The 21,273-nt window shown below is 42.2% G+C and overlaps 1 protein-coding gene across 2 annotated transcripts in view; it reads left to right on the top strand.

Annotated features, from left to right (window-relative positions):
- Window positions 1-235: 235 nt before the first annotated feature.
- The window catches only part of runx1 (RUNX family transcription factor 1), a 45,009-nt gene continuing 23,971 nt past the window's right edge, over window positions 236-21,273 (top strand). The window contains exons 1-2 of one of the 2 annotated variants that reach the window (XM_023426912.2): window positions 236-517; window positions 2,465-2,548. In XM_023426912.2, the coding sequence (XP_023282680.1) occupies window positions 2,491-2,548 (58 nt within the window). In that variant the 5' untranslated portion in view covers window positions 236-517; window positions 2,465-2,490. The remainder of the gene's footprint in view (window positions 518-2,464; window positions 2,549-21,273) is intronic. The other variant, XM_087179524.1, reaches the window with a different exon arrangement.

The following is a 21,273-nucleotide window of genomic DNA, read 5'->3' as shown; positions in this document are numbered from 1 at the left end:
CCCCGGCTACAGACACAAACCGCAAATGCACATATGGGCGCTTAGAAACACACACCACAACGCCCTCTCTCTCTCCGTTTGACTCGCTCTAACCACAGCTACTTCCTCACAGAGAACTGTTGGCTGAGAGGGCAGGTGGTTTGTACACACACACGCACACACACATGCGCACGCACACACACACACACACACACACACACACACACACATGTATACTCTAAAGCCACAATGGCAGATTAATAGAAACCAAACTAGTAGGCTGGTGATTAGATGATCTGGTGACGTTGGATGTCAACTGAAGAGAAGAGTCATCAGCAGGGGGATTTGGAGAACCACAAACCCCCGGACCAGAGAGAGGGAGGCAGTCACACAGTGCCGAGAGATAAAGGAAGATGAGTAGAGAACAGGCGGAAGAGGAGCTGTGAGTGAGTGAAGAAACCACCCGAGAAAGCGAAAGGAGGAGAGCAACCGGGGCTCCGTGGATTTTTCTGTCCAGGACCGGGACTCCTCGGCTGGGGTAAGAGCACCACACCGACTCCTTCACCTCATACTCCTCATGATGCGTTCACTCCTTCCTGCCTCCTGTCAGTCTCACAGATGATGAGCAGCACCAAGTGTAGACCATCATCTACTTCTCTTAGCTTCTGAAAAGTTCTGTCTTTGTTTGAAGAAAAAATTATCTCCTGTTGTTCATATTCTCAACCTAAACTTCAGAATTTCTAACCACTGGGTGGGTGTTTCCCACGGCAACAGCTGACTGACGTCTGAGGAAGTGTTGCTAGGAAGTGCATTGTCTTCTTCTGTGGTGCAGAACATCGCAGATAGTTTATGACGTCTGTTACTTTGCAGCATTTAACTTTTAGAAGAAGCCACTGGGATGCTGCGTTTGTAACTGGAAGCTAGCAAGCTAGGCTAACAAGCTCCTGGTCAGAAAGCAGAGGCTAGTTAGCCTAGCTTGCTAACAGTGCTGATTCAAAGGAGATGTTATTTTCATTCACGTTGTATAGAGGAAGGAGTCAGTGTTTAAAGACCACACTGTCAGGATACAAGTGCTTAACTCACAGATGGCTAACGCTGCTAACGATGCTAATGACGGTTTACCACTGGCTAGGCCTACTGAAAATAAAGTGATATAACAAACTCTGTTTAAAATTCCCACACAGATGTTCATTAGCTGAGCAAACAGTGCTAACAATGCTAACAGAAAAATATGTACAAATTACATTTTTTCCAACATAGTGTACATATGTAGATACTAGAGATGGGTTGGTATCTTAAATTAAGATTTTCCTTTGTCTAAGTTTAGGTTTCCTTAAAAATAAGAACAGTTGTGCAAAACACCTTAAGTTTTATTTATTAGGATAAACCCCTTGAGATGTACCATCCCATTTTCGAGGGGGTCCCAGCATATAAAGCAATCACTACATAACAAAAGAGGAGTCTTAGTCTTATACTTAAGGAATCACTTAAAAGTCCTTAGCAACCAAATTAAGGGAAAAAAACTAAACGTACTTCTGGCTCTGTCTTAACATGACTGAGTTTAATGTGATTAATGCAGAAAATGAACATGGCAGCAAATCATTGGTCTCCATGGAAACAGGAGAATTTTACTGCTGTAAAATCTCTTTCATTTCTGCAACTGCTTCAACTTTTTCCTTAACTTGGGAAACCTTTTAAAAGATTCTCTGTGCAACACCCTGAAATAAATCCCTCAGCTAAAGAGAAATTAAGATGAAATTAAGTAGAAAACTTTTGACCACAAAGTGAAGTTTTGACCACAGCAGAGCAGTGAGGTCACACTTTCAAACATATTCAATCACAGCTGATGTGGAGTTAAACTGCATCCAACAGAAAAAGCACTGTGACTCAGTCTAGGGCCATGAATCTATCCAGGATCCAGACCTGAACCACAGCCTCCGTCTCAGAACCCGATCACAGGTCTGCTGTTAGAGAAACGGCTGACCAATCAGAAACAGACAAGCCAGGAAGTATGAGCATAACTAGAAAAATCTAAGACATTAGATTGCATTAAACGCTAACTCTACACACTGCAGACAAGTATTCAACCTTCACTTTCCAGGTGGAAGTCAAAGCGTTTAAACTTTATTGACAAAACTCAGAGTTGACAGTCAGCGTTCATTTGTTATATTATTATTTATAATGTTATTTATTAAATGTACCTGAGGTCAGTGATCTCACATCTTCAACAATCACGGACACATCACCTTTACCTGTTTGTTGTCCTGTCCTATCTGATATTTGTGAGTTTGAGGGAGGAGTAAACTCTATATGACACATACACACACACACACACACACACACACACACACACACACACACACACACAGACAGTTGTGGTTTGTGGTTTAGAGATTGGTCATGAATGTTGGAGGATCTCTTCTTGACCTTACATTCTGTGTGTTTGTGTGTATGTGTGTGTGTGTGTGTTTGTGTGGGTGTGCAGATTAAAAGAAAGGCAGGAGATCTTTCATGGCATCCAACAGCATCTTTGAGTCTCTGTCGTCCTATCACACTGCTTTTTTACGAGGTGAGTGTGTTTCTCTGTTTGTGTGTGTGTGCGCGTGTGCATGTGTGTTCATGTGCTGGTTTGATGCTTCTGTCGGTTGATGAAGATCTTATTTAAGTGTGTTCACTGATCAGTTCATTCATTCACATTCATCAAACAGCTCTAAACTCTACAGCTCTATGTTTCTCCCGTTGCCTTGTGGGACTTTTTCTTTAGCCTCTGTCAGTTTTAATCATCAAGATGTTGGATTACATCTGGAAGAATTTCAGATTTTTGACCTGAACACAGAACAAAACAGAGGTTATTTCACTTTGAAATGAGAAAAGAACCTTTAATTATTACTATTAATTTTATTATTATTAGACTAGTTATTATTTATAATCCCAACATGGTTCTAATGAAAGCACTTGAAGCTGCTGACATCACACCTCACACCTGTGTCCAGGTTCCTCAGGCCTAAAGATCATATGATTATCTTTTTGGGTAGAATCCGCGATCTTCATCCTGTTTCTGCTCTAGTTTTATTTTTTTTTAAAGTCCTGACTGGAAGTTGTGGTTCAGATCTTTCTTCTCTTTCTCCTCTTTTTTACAAACTGTGTCACAACCAAGCTTGATGATGATGTGAAACTCTGGCAGGCCAAAGAACATTTAATCTTATACAGCCTGGTTAGAGTTTGGGCCCGTTAGAAGGTAATTAATGTGTTCTGGAGTAAATGTTTAAACTTTTGTCAACATAGGCGCTAACCATAAGCACATAAATATGATTTATTAATATCTACCAGCATTGTGTACCACCAAAACCAGTGAAGTGGTTGTGACTCCCCACCTTTGAGGAGGTCTATAAGAGTCTGTTCCATACAGATACAGTCTGTACCAGCAGGCTCTGTCTGATCCAGGGCTCTGGTCTTGTGGACCAGCAGGCTCCAGGTCTCAGGGCTGATGTGAGAGACTACAGGGAGGATGAAAGCAGACATTCCTTCCTGCTTCATCAGCCAGCAGCTGTGAGGATGACTGTACACGTCTGCTTCACTTTCCCACCACTGTCTCTGTCTCTGTTAGTGAAAACTTAAAGTCAGAATCAACAGCTTCTCATGGTTACTCGTCCCCCACTGCTGGGACAATCACCTGAACTATACCTGAACAGGTGTGTCAGACAGGTGGAGGCAGATGAATGTGAGATTTGCATTGGATTTGAATACAGTCGTGTTGTGTTTGTGTCACAGCTTCAGGTTGTGTTGATTGAGCTCATTGGTAACTCGTCTGTTTGTATCGATTGAAAGCTGCAGTTGAAGCTAACTCCACATGAATGCTAATGTTGCGTTGTTTCTAATGGATGTAGTATCTGTTGCTAACAGCCTCTTTTAGCCTCTTTTAGCTTGTTATTTTGGTCCTGTTTTATCCCATAAAGGATCATTTAGCAGCTGAAGGTAACTCCACATGGATGATAATACTGATATGTGTCTCATGGATGTAGCATCTGTTTGCTAACAGCTTCTGTTAGCCTCTTTTAGCTCATTATTTTGGTCCATTCTCGTCCCATAGAGGATCATTTAGCAGCTAAAGCTAACTCCACATGGATGATAATACTGCTGTGTGTCTCATGGATTTAGCATCTGTTTGCTAACAGCCTCTTTTAGTCTCTTTTAGCTCGTTATTTTGGTCCAACGACAAGGAATTGATTTTGCACAATAGATTTGATCAGTAGACAATTTAGGATTTGTCCTACCGTCTAGAGCTGGTCACTCCACTTTCCTTCTTCTGGCCAACTTTGTGAGATAGTACAGGTGAGATGTTAACTGCTATCACAAGCACTAATGCTAGCTATCAAACAGTCACCATGGAAACTGTAGAATTTTACTGCTATAAAATCTCCTTCATTGCTGCAAATGCCTTTCATGTTTTTCCTAAAAATCTATCTATGTATCTATCAGGCATACAGTTACCACATATACCAACAACTTATATACTGTTTATATTAATTCACTGTTACACAGGAAAATAAAAGTCTCCATATGTCTAAATTTAATAATAATATCACACTAAACAAATAGTCTTAGCTTTTGAATTCACATCAGTACAACAGAAATGGGTTCAGTGTAAAAAAAAGTGTGTTTCCTGTATGTCAGCGTTCGTTTCTGCTGCAGGAATTCTCAAGAACATATTGTGACGTGCTGCATGTACATATATGCGTGTGTGTGTGTGTGTGTGTTTCCTGTTAATTCATGACTGCGTTCTCATCTCTGACGTCACCGTTCACATTTGCGCAGACTAACAGCATCAGCAGCTCTCGCCTTCTAACACTGTGACTCTGCTGGGAAACAACACCAATGTCACATGGTTTTTATCTGCAGTTGCTATGGCGCTGTAGATGTTCGAACCTTGATGCTTTCACTCCTGAACCTCATCATCATGTAAGCTGGTGATGATGACCATGCTAGTGGGTCTAAGGTTGGTGGGCCCTGCTAATTCAGGTGACCTCTGACCTTTCAAATGGTGCCATCATCAGGTCAGAATCTTAATTAGTTTAAAACCCAACACCTGCAAATGATTTCCCATCAGCCTCAGCTGCGCTTTATGTTTGGCGCAAATGTTAGCATGCTAACAATTTAAACTTAGAACACACTTAACATTAGCATGTTAGCATCGTTATTATAAGCATCAAGAAGGCGTGATGGAGCCAGAATGTTAGCATCTGTGCTGCGTAACTGTCACTGTGTGTGTGTGTGTGTGTGTGTGTGTGTGTGTGTGTGTGTGTGTGTGTGTGTGTGTGTGTGTGTCTGTATGTGTGCCTATCTTGCTCTGCAGGACTGTAACTGTGTGTCTCACATCAGATCAGTGTGTAAAGCTGATCAGATCACATGTAGTCAGAATCAGTGTGACTCTCATCTCTGATTGGTTCTCATCTCCTGCTTTCCTATTGGTTGTTGGTGGTGGTTATGTCATTGGTTAACTCTCGTCCAGTCCTCACCGCTGCACCTACAAATCTGCTCAGTGTGTGTGTGTGTGTGTGTGTGTGTGTGTGTGTATGTGCTCTGACTGATCTGAGCTCAGTTTATAGAACAGGCTGAAATAAACTGATCTGAGCTCAGTTTATACAACAGACTGAAATGTATGTGTCAAGATCACCACTAATTAAATCAGTGGTGCGTTCAATGACCCCACCCCAAACTGAAATCCGCATATTATCTCATGGCAGAAACAGCGTCACATACTGATGGCACAGTCGTCACAGTTACAGTCGTCTCCTGTTGTCATGAAGACATTATGCACAAACCCTCCGCTGGAGACGTTCTGGATGTAAGAGAGAAGAAGAAAATCATATTATTGATCATTTTTTGATCGTTATCAGTGTCTGGGAAAACGTTTGTTTTACTCCACCTCTTTCCTCCTGCCGCCCTCCATCCCTCCGTTCCCAGTCTATATATCTCTGATGTTGTTTTTGCGTGTCTGTATTGTTCCTTCCTTCTCTTCATATATCAAACTGCTCTGAGTTTACACCACCATCACGTCTGAGCCCATCGCGCTCCATCAGCCACCCTCCACTTGTCCACATTGTTCGCCTGTGTTGGCCTGTCCGCAGCTGATTCTGGTTATCTGGAGGCTACACCTGCTGCGACTGTGCGTTGGTGTGTGTGTGAGTGTGAGTGTGTGTTATCAGGAGTACGCCAAGTTGAGCAGAGGAAACTCTGCAGGTCTGCTTCGGGCTGATTTTAAAGAGGTGATGCTGACTCTGAAAGAGCACTTGAATATTCTCACATCCATCACTGGGTCACCACACCAGTCTCCATCCAGACCAGCAGTGCTCTTACATACTGGTCTTGCTGGAACCCTGATGTGGTCTGGTCTCTGGGCTCAGACTCCAGGATCCAGTATAACAAATATCATATATTCCCATCGCTGATTTTCTTTTTAATTGATTCATTTAATTAATTTAAAGTTACCAAGGTGACATCAGCCCTTTGCCTTAAAACAGGAAATGTCAAATTAAAATGATTAAAATTATTTTTATTAATTTTTATTTTCTGGATAAATTCTGAGTAAAATGAGTGTGGGACAAATAAACAGTATATACACATATATACATATGCATCACATGCATCGGTGGTCAGTTTATTAGGAACACCTGCTGCACTCCTGTGATAAAACTTCCTTTATGAAGTTTATAATGATCAGTGTTGGTTTCAGGTGTGTGGACTCACCTCATCATCGTAATGTAACACAGTTCAACAGCGGCACAAACTACATTACAACATTATAACATCGTGAGTGAGGATTTATTACAGGAGTGCAGCAGGTGTTCCTAATAAACTGATACCTTAGTGTAAAAAGATAAATGAGTAAATATGTCATTTGTAGAAACTAATAGAAGAGAAATAGAAAATAAATACAATAGATAAATAAGAAATAAGAAAATAAATCAAATATATTCAAATGAAAAATAATAATTAAAAAAATAATAATGATCAATGAATGAATTGATCAGTTCTGATAGTACAGATGAGGGTTAAAGCCACATATGAAATTTTTAGTTTTCTGAATTTAAAGTCAGAATTCTGAGATTAAAGTCAAAAGTTAAATTTTGCGTCAGTAAGTTGTTTGTAAGATTTTAGAAAGGTCGGAGGTCAGTCAAACGTTGATTCTGAGATGTGAAGGGTTTTTTTTTCCCGTGAGTTCTGAGTTGTGATGAAGATGATGAAGATGATGAAGATGAAATGTGTGTAACTAATTAGAAAGAAGGAGAAATGATGAAGGCTGCTTCGACCACAAACTGCAGTTTACCCAACTGCTTAACTAACAGAGGCTGTTTTGCTATTTCAACACGTCCGTGTGTGTGTGTGTGTGTCTGTGTGCATGTGTGTGTGTGCATGTGTGTGTGTGTGTGCATGTGTGTGTTCTGTAACAGACAGAGAAGATAGTGAGGGAAGAAGGAAGCGAGGAGGATGCGTGTGACAGAGCGACCGTTAGAAAGACAAGGGCTCACATTCAACACACACACACACAAAACAAAAGTGTTTCTCACACACACACACACTGAATGTGTGTGTGTGAGAAAACACTTTTGTTTGTACACCATTATGTGACATAAAAGAAGTTCAATGCAAATACATGAGATTTGACTGAGAGAGGATCAGTGTGTGTGTGTGTGTGTGTTTTTTTGTGGTATCCAGTTTTGCATTTACTGTGTGTTGGTAAGCCATACTGGTAAACCACACACACACACACACACACACACACACTAACAAACCAAACACACACAGAGTCCAGTCAGCCTCTCTTGTGGTTATATATTGTAAAACTGCTTGGCTTGTGGCTTTGGTGTGTGTGTGTGTGTGTGTGTGTGTGTGTGTGTGTGTGTGTGCGTGCGTGTGTGTGTCAGGAGAGGAACAGAAATCGTTATTTTAGTTGTCTGGTAACAGGAAGGAAGGAGAAGGAGCAAACATGAGAGGAGAAAAGGACAGAGGGGGCAAGGATAGAGGAGAGGAAGGAGAGGAGGAAGGGTAGATGTGTTTAAAGTAAATACTGTCAAGTACAACTACGAAGTACTTCATGATACTCCATAGTTATAGTTATTACATTTCCCTGACAGCTTTGGTTGCATCCATCCATTCATCCATCCATCCATCCATCCATCCATCCATCCATCCATCCATTCATCCATTCATCCATCTGAGTAACAGACTGACTAAGTGACTGAGTGATAGAGTTATTCCACTGGTCGTTGCTCTTTCAAAATGAATTGGTCAACACTTTCTATCGGCACAGCTTCGAAGAACAGACGTGAATTTTCCAGTGCGCTGCTTGCTGCTGCTGATGTTGGGAAGTCAGTGAGGCAGATGGAAAAAAAAAAAAAAAAAAGGGATGGAAGACTTTAGCGGTGTTGTTTTTACCAGAAACTCCTCCTTCTTCCTTTTCAGTTCACTCTTTCTCAACAGGTCAGAGCCTCCTGTCATCAGCTGAGCACGGGGAGGAAACACAGCTCCTTCCAAGCAGCTACTTGTTGTTCCTATGGAAACATCAAGTTCAGAAAAGTGAATTCAATTTCGGTTTAGATTTGAATATAAACAGTCTAAATATTAAACATCCTTTAAAATCTCTGAAGACTGGTTTAACATGAGTACTTCAATACCCATAATCCTTGGCCAGCATAACGCTCCTACCCATACGCAAATTCAATATATGTACATATAAATTAAATTAAATCTATAATGTTAACACATAATATAGTATATATACATTTTACTATGGATATTTCATATATGTTATAAACTTATATCTTCATGTATACAGAGGACATATACAGTGTGTGTGTGTGTGTGTGTGTGTGTGTGTGTGTGTGTGTGTGATAATTATACATCCCCTGCTACAATCTGTAAATGTTCCCTAAACGCCTCACATGCCAGGAGGTTTATAGTTGTCATTGCAAAATGTACCAATGTGAGGGGCCATTAGGGGCCCTCTTTTCCTCCTGGAGGGGCCCCAAGCATTTGCCTGGCTGTGGAGAAGAAGACAATCAAAAACTTGTCTTTCTAACCTGTCTGTGGGCGGAGTCTTAACCAATCCAGGTGTGATCCCAGTTTATAAACTCCCCCACCTGTGTGGCCCATGCTGGGAATAGAGACGCAGAAGGTCAAAGGTTATTAAACTAAAATGTGTTCATCTAAATGATCTAGCCTGGTGTTTTATTGTGGCGGTGTCACTACAGGAAGCTCGTGTGGTTTCTAAAACAGAGAGGATTCATCCTCTGTGGAACAGGAATGTGTTCGGTAAATTTCACAGCAGTCTGCTCCAAAGTGGAAATGTAGTACACGAGGAAAGGTCAGAGGTCACCAACATTATTAGGCTTCATCCTCTGGGGACCATGAATATGATCATTATACCTCATGATCATGTGACCAGCAGCTGCTGTTTTATACATGTCTCTTATTGTGGAAGGAAGTTTCCCTTCCTGCTAACAGCTGCAGGAAAAAAAAAAACACTGGAAAGTGGAAAGTTGTACTAGTAGTCGTGTGTGTGTGTGTGTGTGTGTGTGTATGCGACCTCCTGCTGTCTAACTATTAAAGACTCAGGTTTTTATACCAGAGTCATGACTGAGGAGCTGTCTGCTACGGTCATTATGATTCAGCAACACACACATACAAACACACACACACACACACACACACACACACACACACACACACACACACAATCACACCGATACACTGATAATACAGAGACCCATAAGGACTTAAAACAGATCTTTATACTTTCTACTGGTCGTGTTGTGATGTTTCCATTAGTTTAACAGTGTATGTGTGTGTGTGTGTGTGTGTGTGTGTGTGTGTGTGTGTGTGTGTGTGTGCATGCGTGTGCATGTACGTGTGTATGTGTTGGGTCATTTGTCCAGCTGTGATCTCTGGCTCTCGTCTTGAAGCCTGGGAATAGCTCAGAATTCCTTCTATGGATTCATCTTCTGTCTGTCTGTCTTTTTCTTCTACACACACACACACACACACACACACACACACACACACAGTGGCTCCCATGTGGAGATCTGGCCACACATCACACAGCTCAGCTCAGCTGTTTGATCTCTGCACCTCCCGCTGTAAAAGATGTCGACGCTCAGCTGCTGCTTTTATCTAAGGTTCCCACATCGTCCTCTGTTTGTTCTGTTTATCAGAGAAAACGTGTCACATCGCCATCATCATATCACATAATATACAGGATCATTCACAATGAGCGAGAATACACAGTAAAAATATCAGTATTATAAAGTGTATTATCTGATTTTCAAACCATTTTTCTTCAGACTTTAATAGATTCAGATCAAATCAAACTTTATTTATAGATACGCATTCTACAATCCTGCATTACAGTGAAAACAAAAACATGAACAAAAACTGAAACATAAGGAAGAAGATTAAGGCCACACGTGAATTAAATTTTTTTTTTTAATTCTGACTTTAATCGTAGAATTCTGGGTCGTTTTGAGAAAAACGTCTTTCTTAAAAAACAAAACAATTGTGGCCCTAATCCTCTTCTGTAGAAATAGCTGAAGCTAAAGTGAAAAGATAAGTCTTTAATGGTGCATCCAATCCAACAACACCTCTTTCTACTACTTCCTCTGACATCATCCTTTTCTTACGCCTTAGGAAGGAAAAATTAAAATGGAACTATGGGTCACAGTTGTCCAAATCCTGTTTTCTAGTGCATTCTGGGAGTAAGAAGCGAACCTCATTTTTTACAGCGTCTCCCTCTCCCTTTCCTCGTCCATCAGCTGCAGCAGGAAGAGGGAGCTCCAATAAAGATCCCTTCATTTCCTCTCCTCTTTTTCATCCCTCCTCCTCCATCTCCTCCCTCTCTCTGCTGCCTCGCTCACTTCCTCCCAACTGCCTGTTTAATTGCTTCAGTGTTTAATATCAGGGTTCTTTCATTTCTCTGGATAGTGTGTTTTAGACTGAGCCCGCACAGTTTCACACACTGATGCTTCTCTGGAGAAATTTATGGATTTCATTACTGAGCTTTGGTTGTTCTTTATCTAAACTTTGTTTCTGATGCTTTTTCTATTCTTAGTCCTGAATTTGAGATTCATTATCATCCGGTCTTTCTGCCCATTAAACATCTGTCCTCACCATTGATCTTTAATGTGGTAAATCCGGGTTCGAGTTTAGATTAAGTTCCTGGTCTCTAGGTGGCTTTCCAGCTGTCTAGGGAAGCCGTTGACCATCTTACTGTTCACTAGGAAAGACAAGACCATAAGATGGAGAGAACTCTGACTGGTATGGACATGGAGAGCCTCAGATTTCAGCCCTTCGGAATATAATGTTTTTGCTGCTATAATCCAAAAATATCAACCTAGTAGAGGGGCAGTCAGAGAGCGCCGACTAATACCAAAAAACATACACCAGACTCCATGGAAAAAAAATATAATTTATCATAAATGATCCGGATCTGCCCTAAAATTCATTTTTTTCGTTACTCGTCCATGTTCCATAACTCACACCAAGTTCGGTACAAATCGGTTTATCATAGTTCATCCCAGTTCATCCCAGTTCATCCTAGTCTCAAGTGTGTGAAATCAGCTGTTAAGACCATAGACTAATTGTTTATCTTTGGCATTAGTATTGTTTCTGCTCTAAGTCAGTTCAGTGTGTGTGAGTGTGTGTGTGGTAGTTTGAGGGGAACCACCAGCTTGGCCACAGAAGCTAAACATCACCACAGTGTTCACCAAATCCGGCAACTTCGGTCAATGGCAACCCTTCTGTGTGTGTGTAGTGAGGGTAAGTGAGTGGTTATGTTTAGGTTTTGCAGTTGGGTTAGTGTTCAAGAGAAACCATCAACATCTTTTTGTTACTTTTGGCGATATTAGTTCATATATTGAAATATCGTCCTTTGCAGATATAATCACAAACATACAAAAAAAAGTATGACATGAATGTCGGCATTGCTGGATTTTAAAGGGTGATGTCGCCCGAGTGTTTTTCTAGTCGCCCTCGTTGTTTCGCTACACTTCCCCACTGACTTTAACCTCCTGCGAAGTTTTCGAAAAGCCGCCGACAGGAAACAGCCATCTGACGATCGATGGCGCCTCCGATCATCCGGAGCTTTTTCAGCGTTCTGCTTACCGCACTGGTTCCCCTCAGCCTTAATGGGCGAGATGGCGGGTGTGCGTCTGTGGGAGTCTGGTGGGACCGGTGCCCCGTGTGAGGCGAAGCGAGGTCCCTTCGGTCCTGTGGTTAACGAAGAAGTCATGCAAAAAGTCATCTCGCCGTTTTCTAACTCCTCCTCACCCATTTTCCTCCCTCCATCCCCATTTGTCCCCACATTGTGGTTAACAAGTGACTGCAAAGACTTGTTCTGATGTGTGTGTATGTGTGGCCCATACCCATTAGCACTTCTATTCTGTATTGTAAATTCCACCCAGCATTTAGGCCTTCTGATTTATTCATTGGCTCATTTGGGACTCCATGCGTCCCCGTGTGGTTGGCTTTAAGGTGTCTGATTGGTTGATTTCACAGGGTCCTTCCACTTTGATGATCCATTTGTGTTCTCTAGAACCTTCGACATTACTTAGCATGCAAACGTGTGCACGCACGTACACACACATGCCAGCTACAAAAAAAATAAGGTACCCAAAGCCTGAGGGGTGTGAATGGTTAATTAGTTGATTGGAAGTGTCCATCTCTGATTGTCAGAGATGATGCAGGCTTTGGAAAGCAGTCATTGATTTGTGTGGTTGTGTATAGTGATTGTATAGAAGTTTATATTTATACTGTAGAAAGAAGAGAATAAAACTAACCTTCACCTTAGACAAAGTTAAAGCAAAGTAGTCACTTAAGTAAGAATTACACCAGTGCATCCTGTGATGTGTATCTATTGTGGTGTTCAAGACAACAAAATCAGTAACACCTTTGTTATTTATGCTGCTTTTACCACTGGTAGTTGATGCTGAGAAGAACCAATGGGCTGACCATGGGTGTCTATATCATCATTTCCAAAGGTCTCAGTTTTTGCCCATCCAGACTTTCCAGCGTTGCCAAAAGTCTAGTGTGGATGGCAGGTGTAAAAGTAGCAAAAATAGTAGTGTGAACATAGCCTAAAACATCCTTTGACCATTCATTTGTATGTCAGTGTTCAGTGCTCAGGCAGTTCAGGTGTTAAAGCTTAAAAACCCTCAGAGCCCAATTGCTGCAATTTGTGTCAGAATTGCAGTCTTTGTCTGGGTTATTCATCCATGCAATAAACATATTTCTACATGAGTGTGCCTTGCACTGCATGTTCACACATATGAACTCAAAAGCTGGGGCAACGATTGGCTGCTAGTCATTGTAAATGGGACATGGAGTTGCAGCACAGTGACTGTTGATTAAGAGGTTTAAAAAGTTCCCATAGACACAACAGAAGAAAGTGTCGACTTTACGCAAGTGCTCATTGATGCAATGGGACCTAGAACCAATCGCATTCTTGTAGATTCCCACAGAAACAGGAACTAGAGTCGTTTACTGCTTCACAAGACAAGTTAGGACAAGTTCTAGATGCAGGACTGCAGTGCTGATCATGTACCTCACTGTTCTGTACTGGGGAAACAAATTGTGCGACTTGTGTATAGTATGGTGACTATACCAGAAAACAATTGTACAATCAGCAGTGTATGTACAGTAAATAATGTACTCATGCAATACACCCATGAGAGTCCAGAGGCTACCTACTTCTTTGTTCCCAAACTGATGCTGACTCACTAGAGCAGGACAGTTACCAAAGGTATCAAGGTATGATAAAATGTTTCTTTACTGTATATAAGGCTTTAAGAATTGTAGAGGTTTAATGAGTCTTGATCAGTCTAGAGTCAGTCTTCAGGGATGTCCAGTGACCATCTGATCTATGATTCTGGTCTTTAACGGCCAATATCTATCACTAAGATGAATAAAGTAACACTAACAGATGAAAGACTTTCATCATCAGTCCTGGTTCTCTGTTGTCCTCCCCCTCTCAATCCCTTGTTTCCTCAGGGATCTAACCCTCAATCCTCCTCTCATCCTCCTCTTCCCGCCCTCAGGGCCTGGATTCATCCCTCTGTCCACACACTACTGCTGGTACTTCACCCATCCCTCCATCCCTCCATCCATCCATCCATCCAGCCATCCAGTCATCCATCCATCTATCCATCCATCATACACCTTACGTACCAGCATTACCTTTGCACTTTCTACTATTGGAGGTGTAACTTTAATACACTGCACAACAGAGTCACTCAGCCCGAGGCTCTGCAAATACTGCTACAGTACAATACCCCTGCAGTTCAGATGACACTGAACAATAGCTGACAGTGCACTGAGGTCATCTGGTTATCTGGTTCCTGCATCCCAGGATGCATCATTACTCACAGCAGTGCACCAGTTCGTCAACGCAAAAGGTCGCCTTTCACCAAACAAGACTCAGAGTCTACAGCTACGCTAGCAGCTGTGTGAAGCTGTGACTGAGCTAAATGCTATCATGCTAACAGTGGTGATGCTAGCATGTTGTTGTTTAGTATGTTTATTTAGCTTGTTAGCATTAAGAAATGCTAATTCATAGCAAACACAAAGCACAATAAGGCTGATGAGAATGTTTTGGTCATAAACCAAAGTAATGAATAAGATTTAGTTTTGACCAAATGATGGCGCTATATGAAAGGTTGGTCATGTGATCAGGAAGCTTCCTGAATGGTCCCCTTCAGTGAGGTATCACTGTAGGCACTCTGGATACATCCAGCAGAACCTAGGAAGACCAGGTTTTGCAGGAGGGATTACTGAGAGCACCTGTGGATTCCAAAAGAGAGCTGCGGGACCTAGACCGGTCAGGCGGTACATTATCTGCCCCACCTTTGAGTGTGTACGTTCGTGTAAGTAGTTTGTCTTCCCAATCTTAACCCATAGTGACCACCTGCCACCTCAACATGGACTCGGATAAAATGGCCCAAAATAGGTGAAGAGCTTGTGTAGAGGTCTGTCCAGGTTTTCCCACAGCACAACATAGTGCACCACAAGACCACATCGATGGAGGAAGAGCAGAGGTGTAACATCATCCATATCTGATGAGTCAGCACCACAGTTTATGTCCACTGCTCATGTTCACCACCAAAGCAGGAAGAAGTTTGTCCTTTAGTTAGCAAGGGAGAAGATAAGGGTGTGGACATCAGGGTAGTGGGTGGGTAAGATTTGCAGAGGAACAGTCTCACAGACCTTCAATTAAATTCTTTTAACCATAACTACCATCTTCCCCAACCTTCATCAATCCACACACGCATATACTGTATATATATGTATATATATATATATATGGACATATTATATTATATATAGACACACTTTTCCTCCTCCACTGAATATGAGATCTGTTAGTGAACAGACTTCACACACACACTGACCTGTGACGTCCATGTTCACTATCCAGTCTGAAGTGTGTGTGTGTGTGTGTGTGTGTGTGTGTGTGTGTGATAAGAATTTATGCTCTAATGCATCTGCTCAGCCATTCAAACTGCACTAAACACAGCCTGAGGCCTTTTTATACTCTTCTATCTGTCTGTCTCTCTGTCTCTGTCTCTCCCGCTCTGTCTGTCTTTCTGTCTCTCCCTCTCTGTCTGTCTCTCTTTCTCTCTCTCTCTTCCTCTGTTTTATTTCCATCTCCATTGAACAATGAACATTTTACTAACTTTGACTGTACATGATTGAATAAGTAGACTCCTCTCTCTCTCCTTCTTTCTCTCTGTCTCTCTGTCTCTCTCTCTCTCTCTCTCTCTTCGTTTCATTTCTTGTGTCAGAAAATCAATGTTTAGTTTAACCAGGATAAGACAGTCTTCTCTCATCGCAGAGGCTGGCTGAATAATTCACAACACACACACACACACAAACACACACTGGTGTTTATATAGCTGTGAGGACACTCTTGACATAACATACCTCCTAGCCCCTAAACCTGACCGTCACCTAATCCTAAAGCTGATTCTAACCTGAACCCTAAACCAGATTTTCTCTCAGACTCTGGTGTTGTTGTTTATCTGATCATGTTGTCTGAAGGTCGGTTGTTGTCACTCTGAACATTTACTGGATAAAGTTGAGCTTATTCTATATTTTTCATTTAAAAAAAAAATGGCAGAGGTAAGAGGTATTGGAGCAGGTACCAGATGAGGTACTATTGGAGGAGGTACTGGACGGGATGAGGTACTTGAGGAGATATTGGAGGGGGTACTGGAGGAGGTACCAGATGAAGTACTGGATGAGATACTATTGTAGGAGCTACTGGAGGAGGTACTAGATGAGGTACTGGAGGAGGTATTGGAGGACTTACTAGATGAGGTACTACAGGAGGTACTAGATGAGGTACTGGAGGAAGTACTGGAAGAGGTAATGGAGGATGTACTAGATGAGGTACTGGAGGAGGTATTGGAGGACTTACTAGATGAGGTACTACAGGATGTACTAGATGAGGTACTAGATGAGGTACTGGAGGAAGTACTGGAAGAGGTAATGGAGGATGTACTAGATGAGATACTGGTGGAGGAACTGAAGGAGGTACTGGATGAGGTACTATTGGAGGAGGTGCTGCAGAAAGTACTGGAGGAGGTACTGGAGGAAGTAATGGAGGACTTACTAGATGAGGTACTACAGGATGTACTAGATGAGGTACTGGAGGAAGTACTGGAAGAGGTAATGGAGGATGTACTAGATGAGGTACTGGAGGAGGTATTGGAGGACTTACTAGATGAGGTACTACAGGATGTACTAGATGAGGTACTGGAGGAAGTACTGGAGGAGGTAATGGAGGACTTACTAGATGAGGTACTACAGGAGGTACTAGATGGGCTACTGGAGGAGGTACTGGAGGAAGTAATGGAGGAGGTACTGGAGGAAGTACTAGATGAGATACTGGTGGAGGAACTGAAGGAGGTACTGGATGAGGTACTATTGGAGGAGGTGCTGCAGAAAGTACTGGAGGAGGTACTGGAGGAGGTATTGAAGGAAGTACTGGGAACCAGGGGGGACCAGTATTAGGATGAGGAGCTGCGTTCAAGAGAACAAAGCAGTAAAATTCAACATGTTAACTGATGTCATAATAAGGCAGATCCTTTACTTGTTTACTTGTAGCTGAGGATGTGGAGTTCCTGGAGTTTTCAGTCCCCAACAGCAAACACAGAAAACAGGAAGTTGTGTTGTTGTTGTTGTTGTTGTCGTCGTCTCAGTCTTTAATTCATTTTGTCATGAACAAGCCGAACAATGAGCTTTAATCTTAGTTCAGTTTGTGTTTGTTTGTTCCTGGCGCTGTTTATCAGTTATTATTATCAATCCTATATGGATTTGAAGTTAGCCTCTGTGACTTCTGGTGACCTTTGCTGACCTTTGCTGACCTTTGCTGACTGTCAACCCGTCTCCTCTCCCTCCATCTGGCAGCTCTACAGCAGCTGAAGCTGCCGTAAAAGTGGTTGAACAGACTGTGATTGTAGCAGTGTGTTAACAGAGTCTCCTCCTTATGATGATAGACTCAGTCACACACACACACATCAGATAGAGCTGTGTGTTGTTGTGTGTTACTGCGGAAATACACAGATCATATGAGTGTTAATATAGAATTAAACATACCATCATTGTCTCTAGAAGATGAAGACAAATTAGACTGTTTGATAAAATGTAATTTTGTGTGTGTGTGTGTGTGTGCGTGCGTGTGTGTATCTTTGTATCACAGTGGTTTTATTACAGCTTGGTTCAGTGTGTCACCATACAACTTTGTGTGTCAGTGTAGCTCTATAGTGCATGAATATCAATGTGTTTGCATACATGTGTGAGTGCAGGTCCTTGTGTGCTTTATCCTGTGTGTGTGTGTGTGTGTGTGTGTGTGTGTGTGTGTGTGTCACTTGGTGCTGCTGCTAACTGATATGTCAGAAAATCAATTAATTACTTTTAAGCGGCAGTTAACTGCATCCGCACAATACACCCCATGAATTATAGACGAGGTGTGTGTGTGTGTGTGTGTCTGTGTGTGTGTTTGTGTCTGTCTGTGTGTGTGTGTGTGTGTGTGTGTTTGAGAGAGATAGAATTGGCTGCTCTGTTAACTAGAGACAATTGGTAACTCCTCCGTCACTGATCAATTGATGAGAGCACTTCAATACAAATCTACTGAACTGACTCATCCCCTGTGTGTGTGTGTGTGTGTGTGTGTGTGTGTGTGTGTGTGTGTGTGTGTCATTTGCTGCTCTAGTTTCATAAACCCTTTAATGTTACTGTTAAAAAACTTTAAAGCGCGCTACATACATGATAAACATCAAACTGATTAAAGGTTAAATGTGATTAATTAATATGAGAATCATTAAAGAAACATGTGGAAACAAACAGATGATTTCATCATTCAACACTTTAATACACGTGTGTTAACATGTGACTGATGAAGCTGGTTTCATAAAAAAATATTGATGCTATCCCATAATATTACTAATATATGACCTATTTACTGTAAATGAATGGTAGAGAATAAATGGTGTCCTCTGTTTCCTGGGCAACAAGGTAGATCTTTCGTGGTCCAACTTATCCCATAATTCATTGCGTGCCGGGAATGAAAATAATATGGCAGCAAACAACATTGCTAGGTATTGAGTTTCAGCTCAGTTCAACAGCTAATGGCACAACTGTTAAAACCACGGGCTTTAAAACCTCTAAGTGACGTGTTGTTAAGGTTGCTAGGCGATAGGATGCAACGGCGCGAAGCAAAAATCCTCTGTAGATCAGGCTGTCGCATTTTGGTTCAGTCTTCGTGGTCTAGACCCAGCAAAATGAAACTTCCCGCCCAACATATGCCTGGGTTCCTCGGCCCGAGTCTGGCCCATATACTCCCACATCTGAGCAGTCCAGTTTTTATCTTGCGGTATTGTCTGACAGCCAGAAGATTTTCTGTGTGTGTGTGTGTGTGTAGAGTTGGTCCAGATGTGGAAGCATCATCTGACAACCATGGGCCAGATTTGGGCCGTGGAACTGGGCATAACAAAACAAGCATGTGGCCCAAGTAAGGTCTGGATTTATTCTGTTAACTGCGGAAAGCAAAATGAAAATAGAACTTAACTGCTAAATGCTAAAGACGTAATGCTAAATGCTAAAGACGTAATGCTAAATGCTAGTGTCGTAATGCAAAATAGATGTGATGCTCAATGCTAAAGACGTAATGCTAAAGACGTAATGCTAAATGCTAGTGTCGTAATGCAAAATAGATGTGATGCTCAATGCTAAAGACGTAATGCTAAATGCTAGTGTCGTAATGCAAAATAGATGTGATGCTCAATGCTAAAGACGTAATGCTAAATGCTAAAGACGTAATGCTAAATGCTAGTGTCGTAATGCTAAATGCTAGTGTCGTAATGCTAAATACAAATTGTTCAACCTGAGCAAATGATGACTGAATAATTTCAATTATTCAGATTTATTTTTCGGTTTTGAGCCAATCAAAGTGCTGAACTCTCAGAGGATGATCAGGTGTGGACAGGTGCACATCACACAGGTGATGAACTGTGAGGTGTTAGAGTTAAAAACCAGAGGACGTCTACTCCGCCACACTCTCTCTCTTTATTGATCCCTCGATCAGGGCGGCCTGCGTGCACCTGCGTGTGTGTGTGTGTGTGTGTGTGTGTGTGTGTGGTATTGATCCTCACCATGCCACTGTCACTGGCCTCAGGGTGGCCTGAGCTCAGGGGACGTCGGGGACAGACAGCCGCTGGCAGAGAGACACAGACTGTTTCCTCTTCAGTCTCTTTGTTTAAATCTTAAATATGACATAAAGTTGAATTCATTAATTGTTATTTTGTTAGTTATTGAACAGATATATATTCAGGACTTTATTCCTTTAAAGAAGATTTAAAGTGACTTTTTTTTCTGCTGTTTTTCTGCAGCTCTTGTCACTTTAATTAAAATCAAATTTACATGAAAAATACAAAATATACAAAAACCACACACACACACACACACACAAAGAAGAAGAAGAAGAAGCTTGTGTATGAACAGTATGAACACTCACACCTCAGACGACCAATGTGGCTCACCATAACCCAGAAACACACACACACACACACACACACAGTGTTGGTCTGAGGTTGTGATTGAGGGTCGCTCCGCCACACACACACACACACACACACACACACACACACACACACACACACAAACAGGGAGTGTTGTGGTGATGTCAGCAGCCAGAGGGCCTCTGGGAAGGGGGACTGTGGGAAGCTCAGTGTCCTCCAGTGTGTGTGTCGTCGTGGTCACCTTGAGGTTTGGCTGTGTGTGTGTGTGTGTGTGTGCACTCAGCTTTAAGTGACACAACTGGAGCTGCTGCTGTCCACCTGTATGAGGAGATACAGGTGTGGATGTTGTGTTAATAATAGAAGTAGGTTTGTTCACCTTCACTTAAAAACAACATTAACCTTTTAACCTCTGATGTGAACCTGGACGCTGGAGGTGAATCCAGTTTCTGGATGTGAACCTGGTCTCTGATGTGAACCTGGTTTCTGGAGGTGAACTGGTCTCTGGATCTGAACCTGGTCTCTGATGTGAACCTGGACGCTGGAGGTGAATCCGGTCTATGGATGTGAACTTGGTTTCTGGATGTGAACCTGGTCTCTGATGTGAACCTGGTCTCTGATGTGAACCTGGATGCTGGAGGTGAACCTGGTCTCTGATGTTAACCTGGTCTCTGATGTGAACCTGGTCTCTGATGTCAACCTGGTTTCTGGAGGTGAACCTGGTCTCTGATGTGAACCTGGAAGCTGGAGGTGAATCCGGTCTCTGGATGTGAACCTGGTCTCTGGAGGTGAACTGGTCTCTGGATGTAAACCTGGTCTCTGATGTGAACCTGGTCTCTGATGTGAACCTGGTCTCTGATGTGAACCTGGTCTCTGGATGTGAACCAGGTCTCTGATGTGAACCTGGACGCTGGATGTGAACCTGGTCTCTGATGTGAACCTGGTCTCTGATGTGAACCTGGTCTCTGGATGTGAACTGGTCTCTGGATGTGAACCTGGTCTCTGGATGTGAACTGGTCTCTGGATGTTAACTTATTTGCTTGGATGTTTCCAGCTTCCATTTCTGATGTTGCCGTTCAGTATAGAAAACATAAATTGCAGATTGTTGTTGCCTAGGTGACGACGAGGCATCATCATCATCATCATGAATCAGGAAGTGACTCATTTATGGACAAACGAACAAAAAGCTGTCAGGGAGTTCAGCGTGACCTCGATTCACAAGTAGAACTTC

The sequence above is a fragment of the Seriola lalandi genome, unplaced genomic scaffold (genome assembly GCF_002814215.2).
Source record: "Seriola lalandi dorsalis isolate HSWRI2012SDOR001 ecotype SW California unplaced genomic scaffold, Sedor1 jcf7180002054850, whole genome shotgun sequence".
NCBI classification, from domain to species: Eukaryota; Metazoa; Chordata; class Actinopteri; order Carangiformes; family Carangidae; genus Seriola; species Seriola lalandi.
Note: the sequence above shows the minus strand (reverse complement) of the source record. Positions and strands in the feature narration are given on the sequence as shown.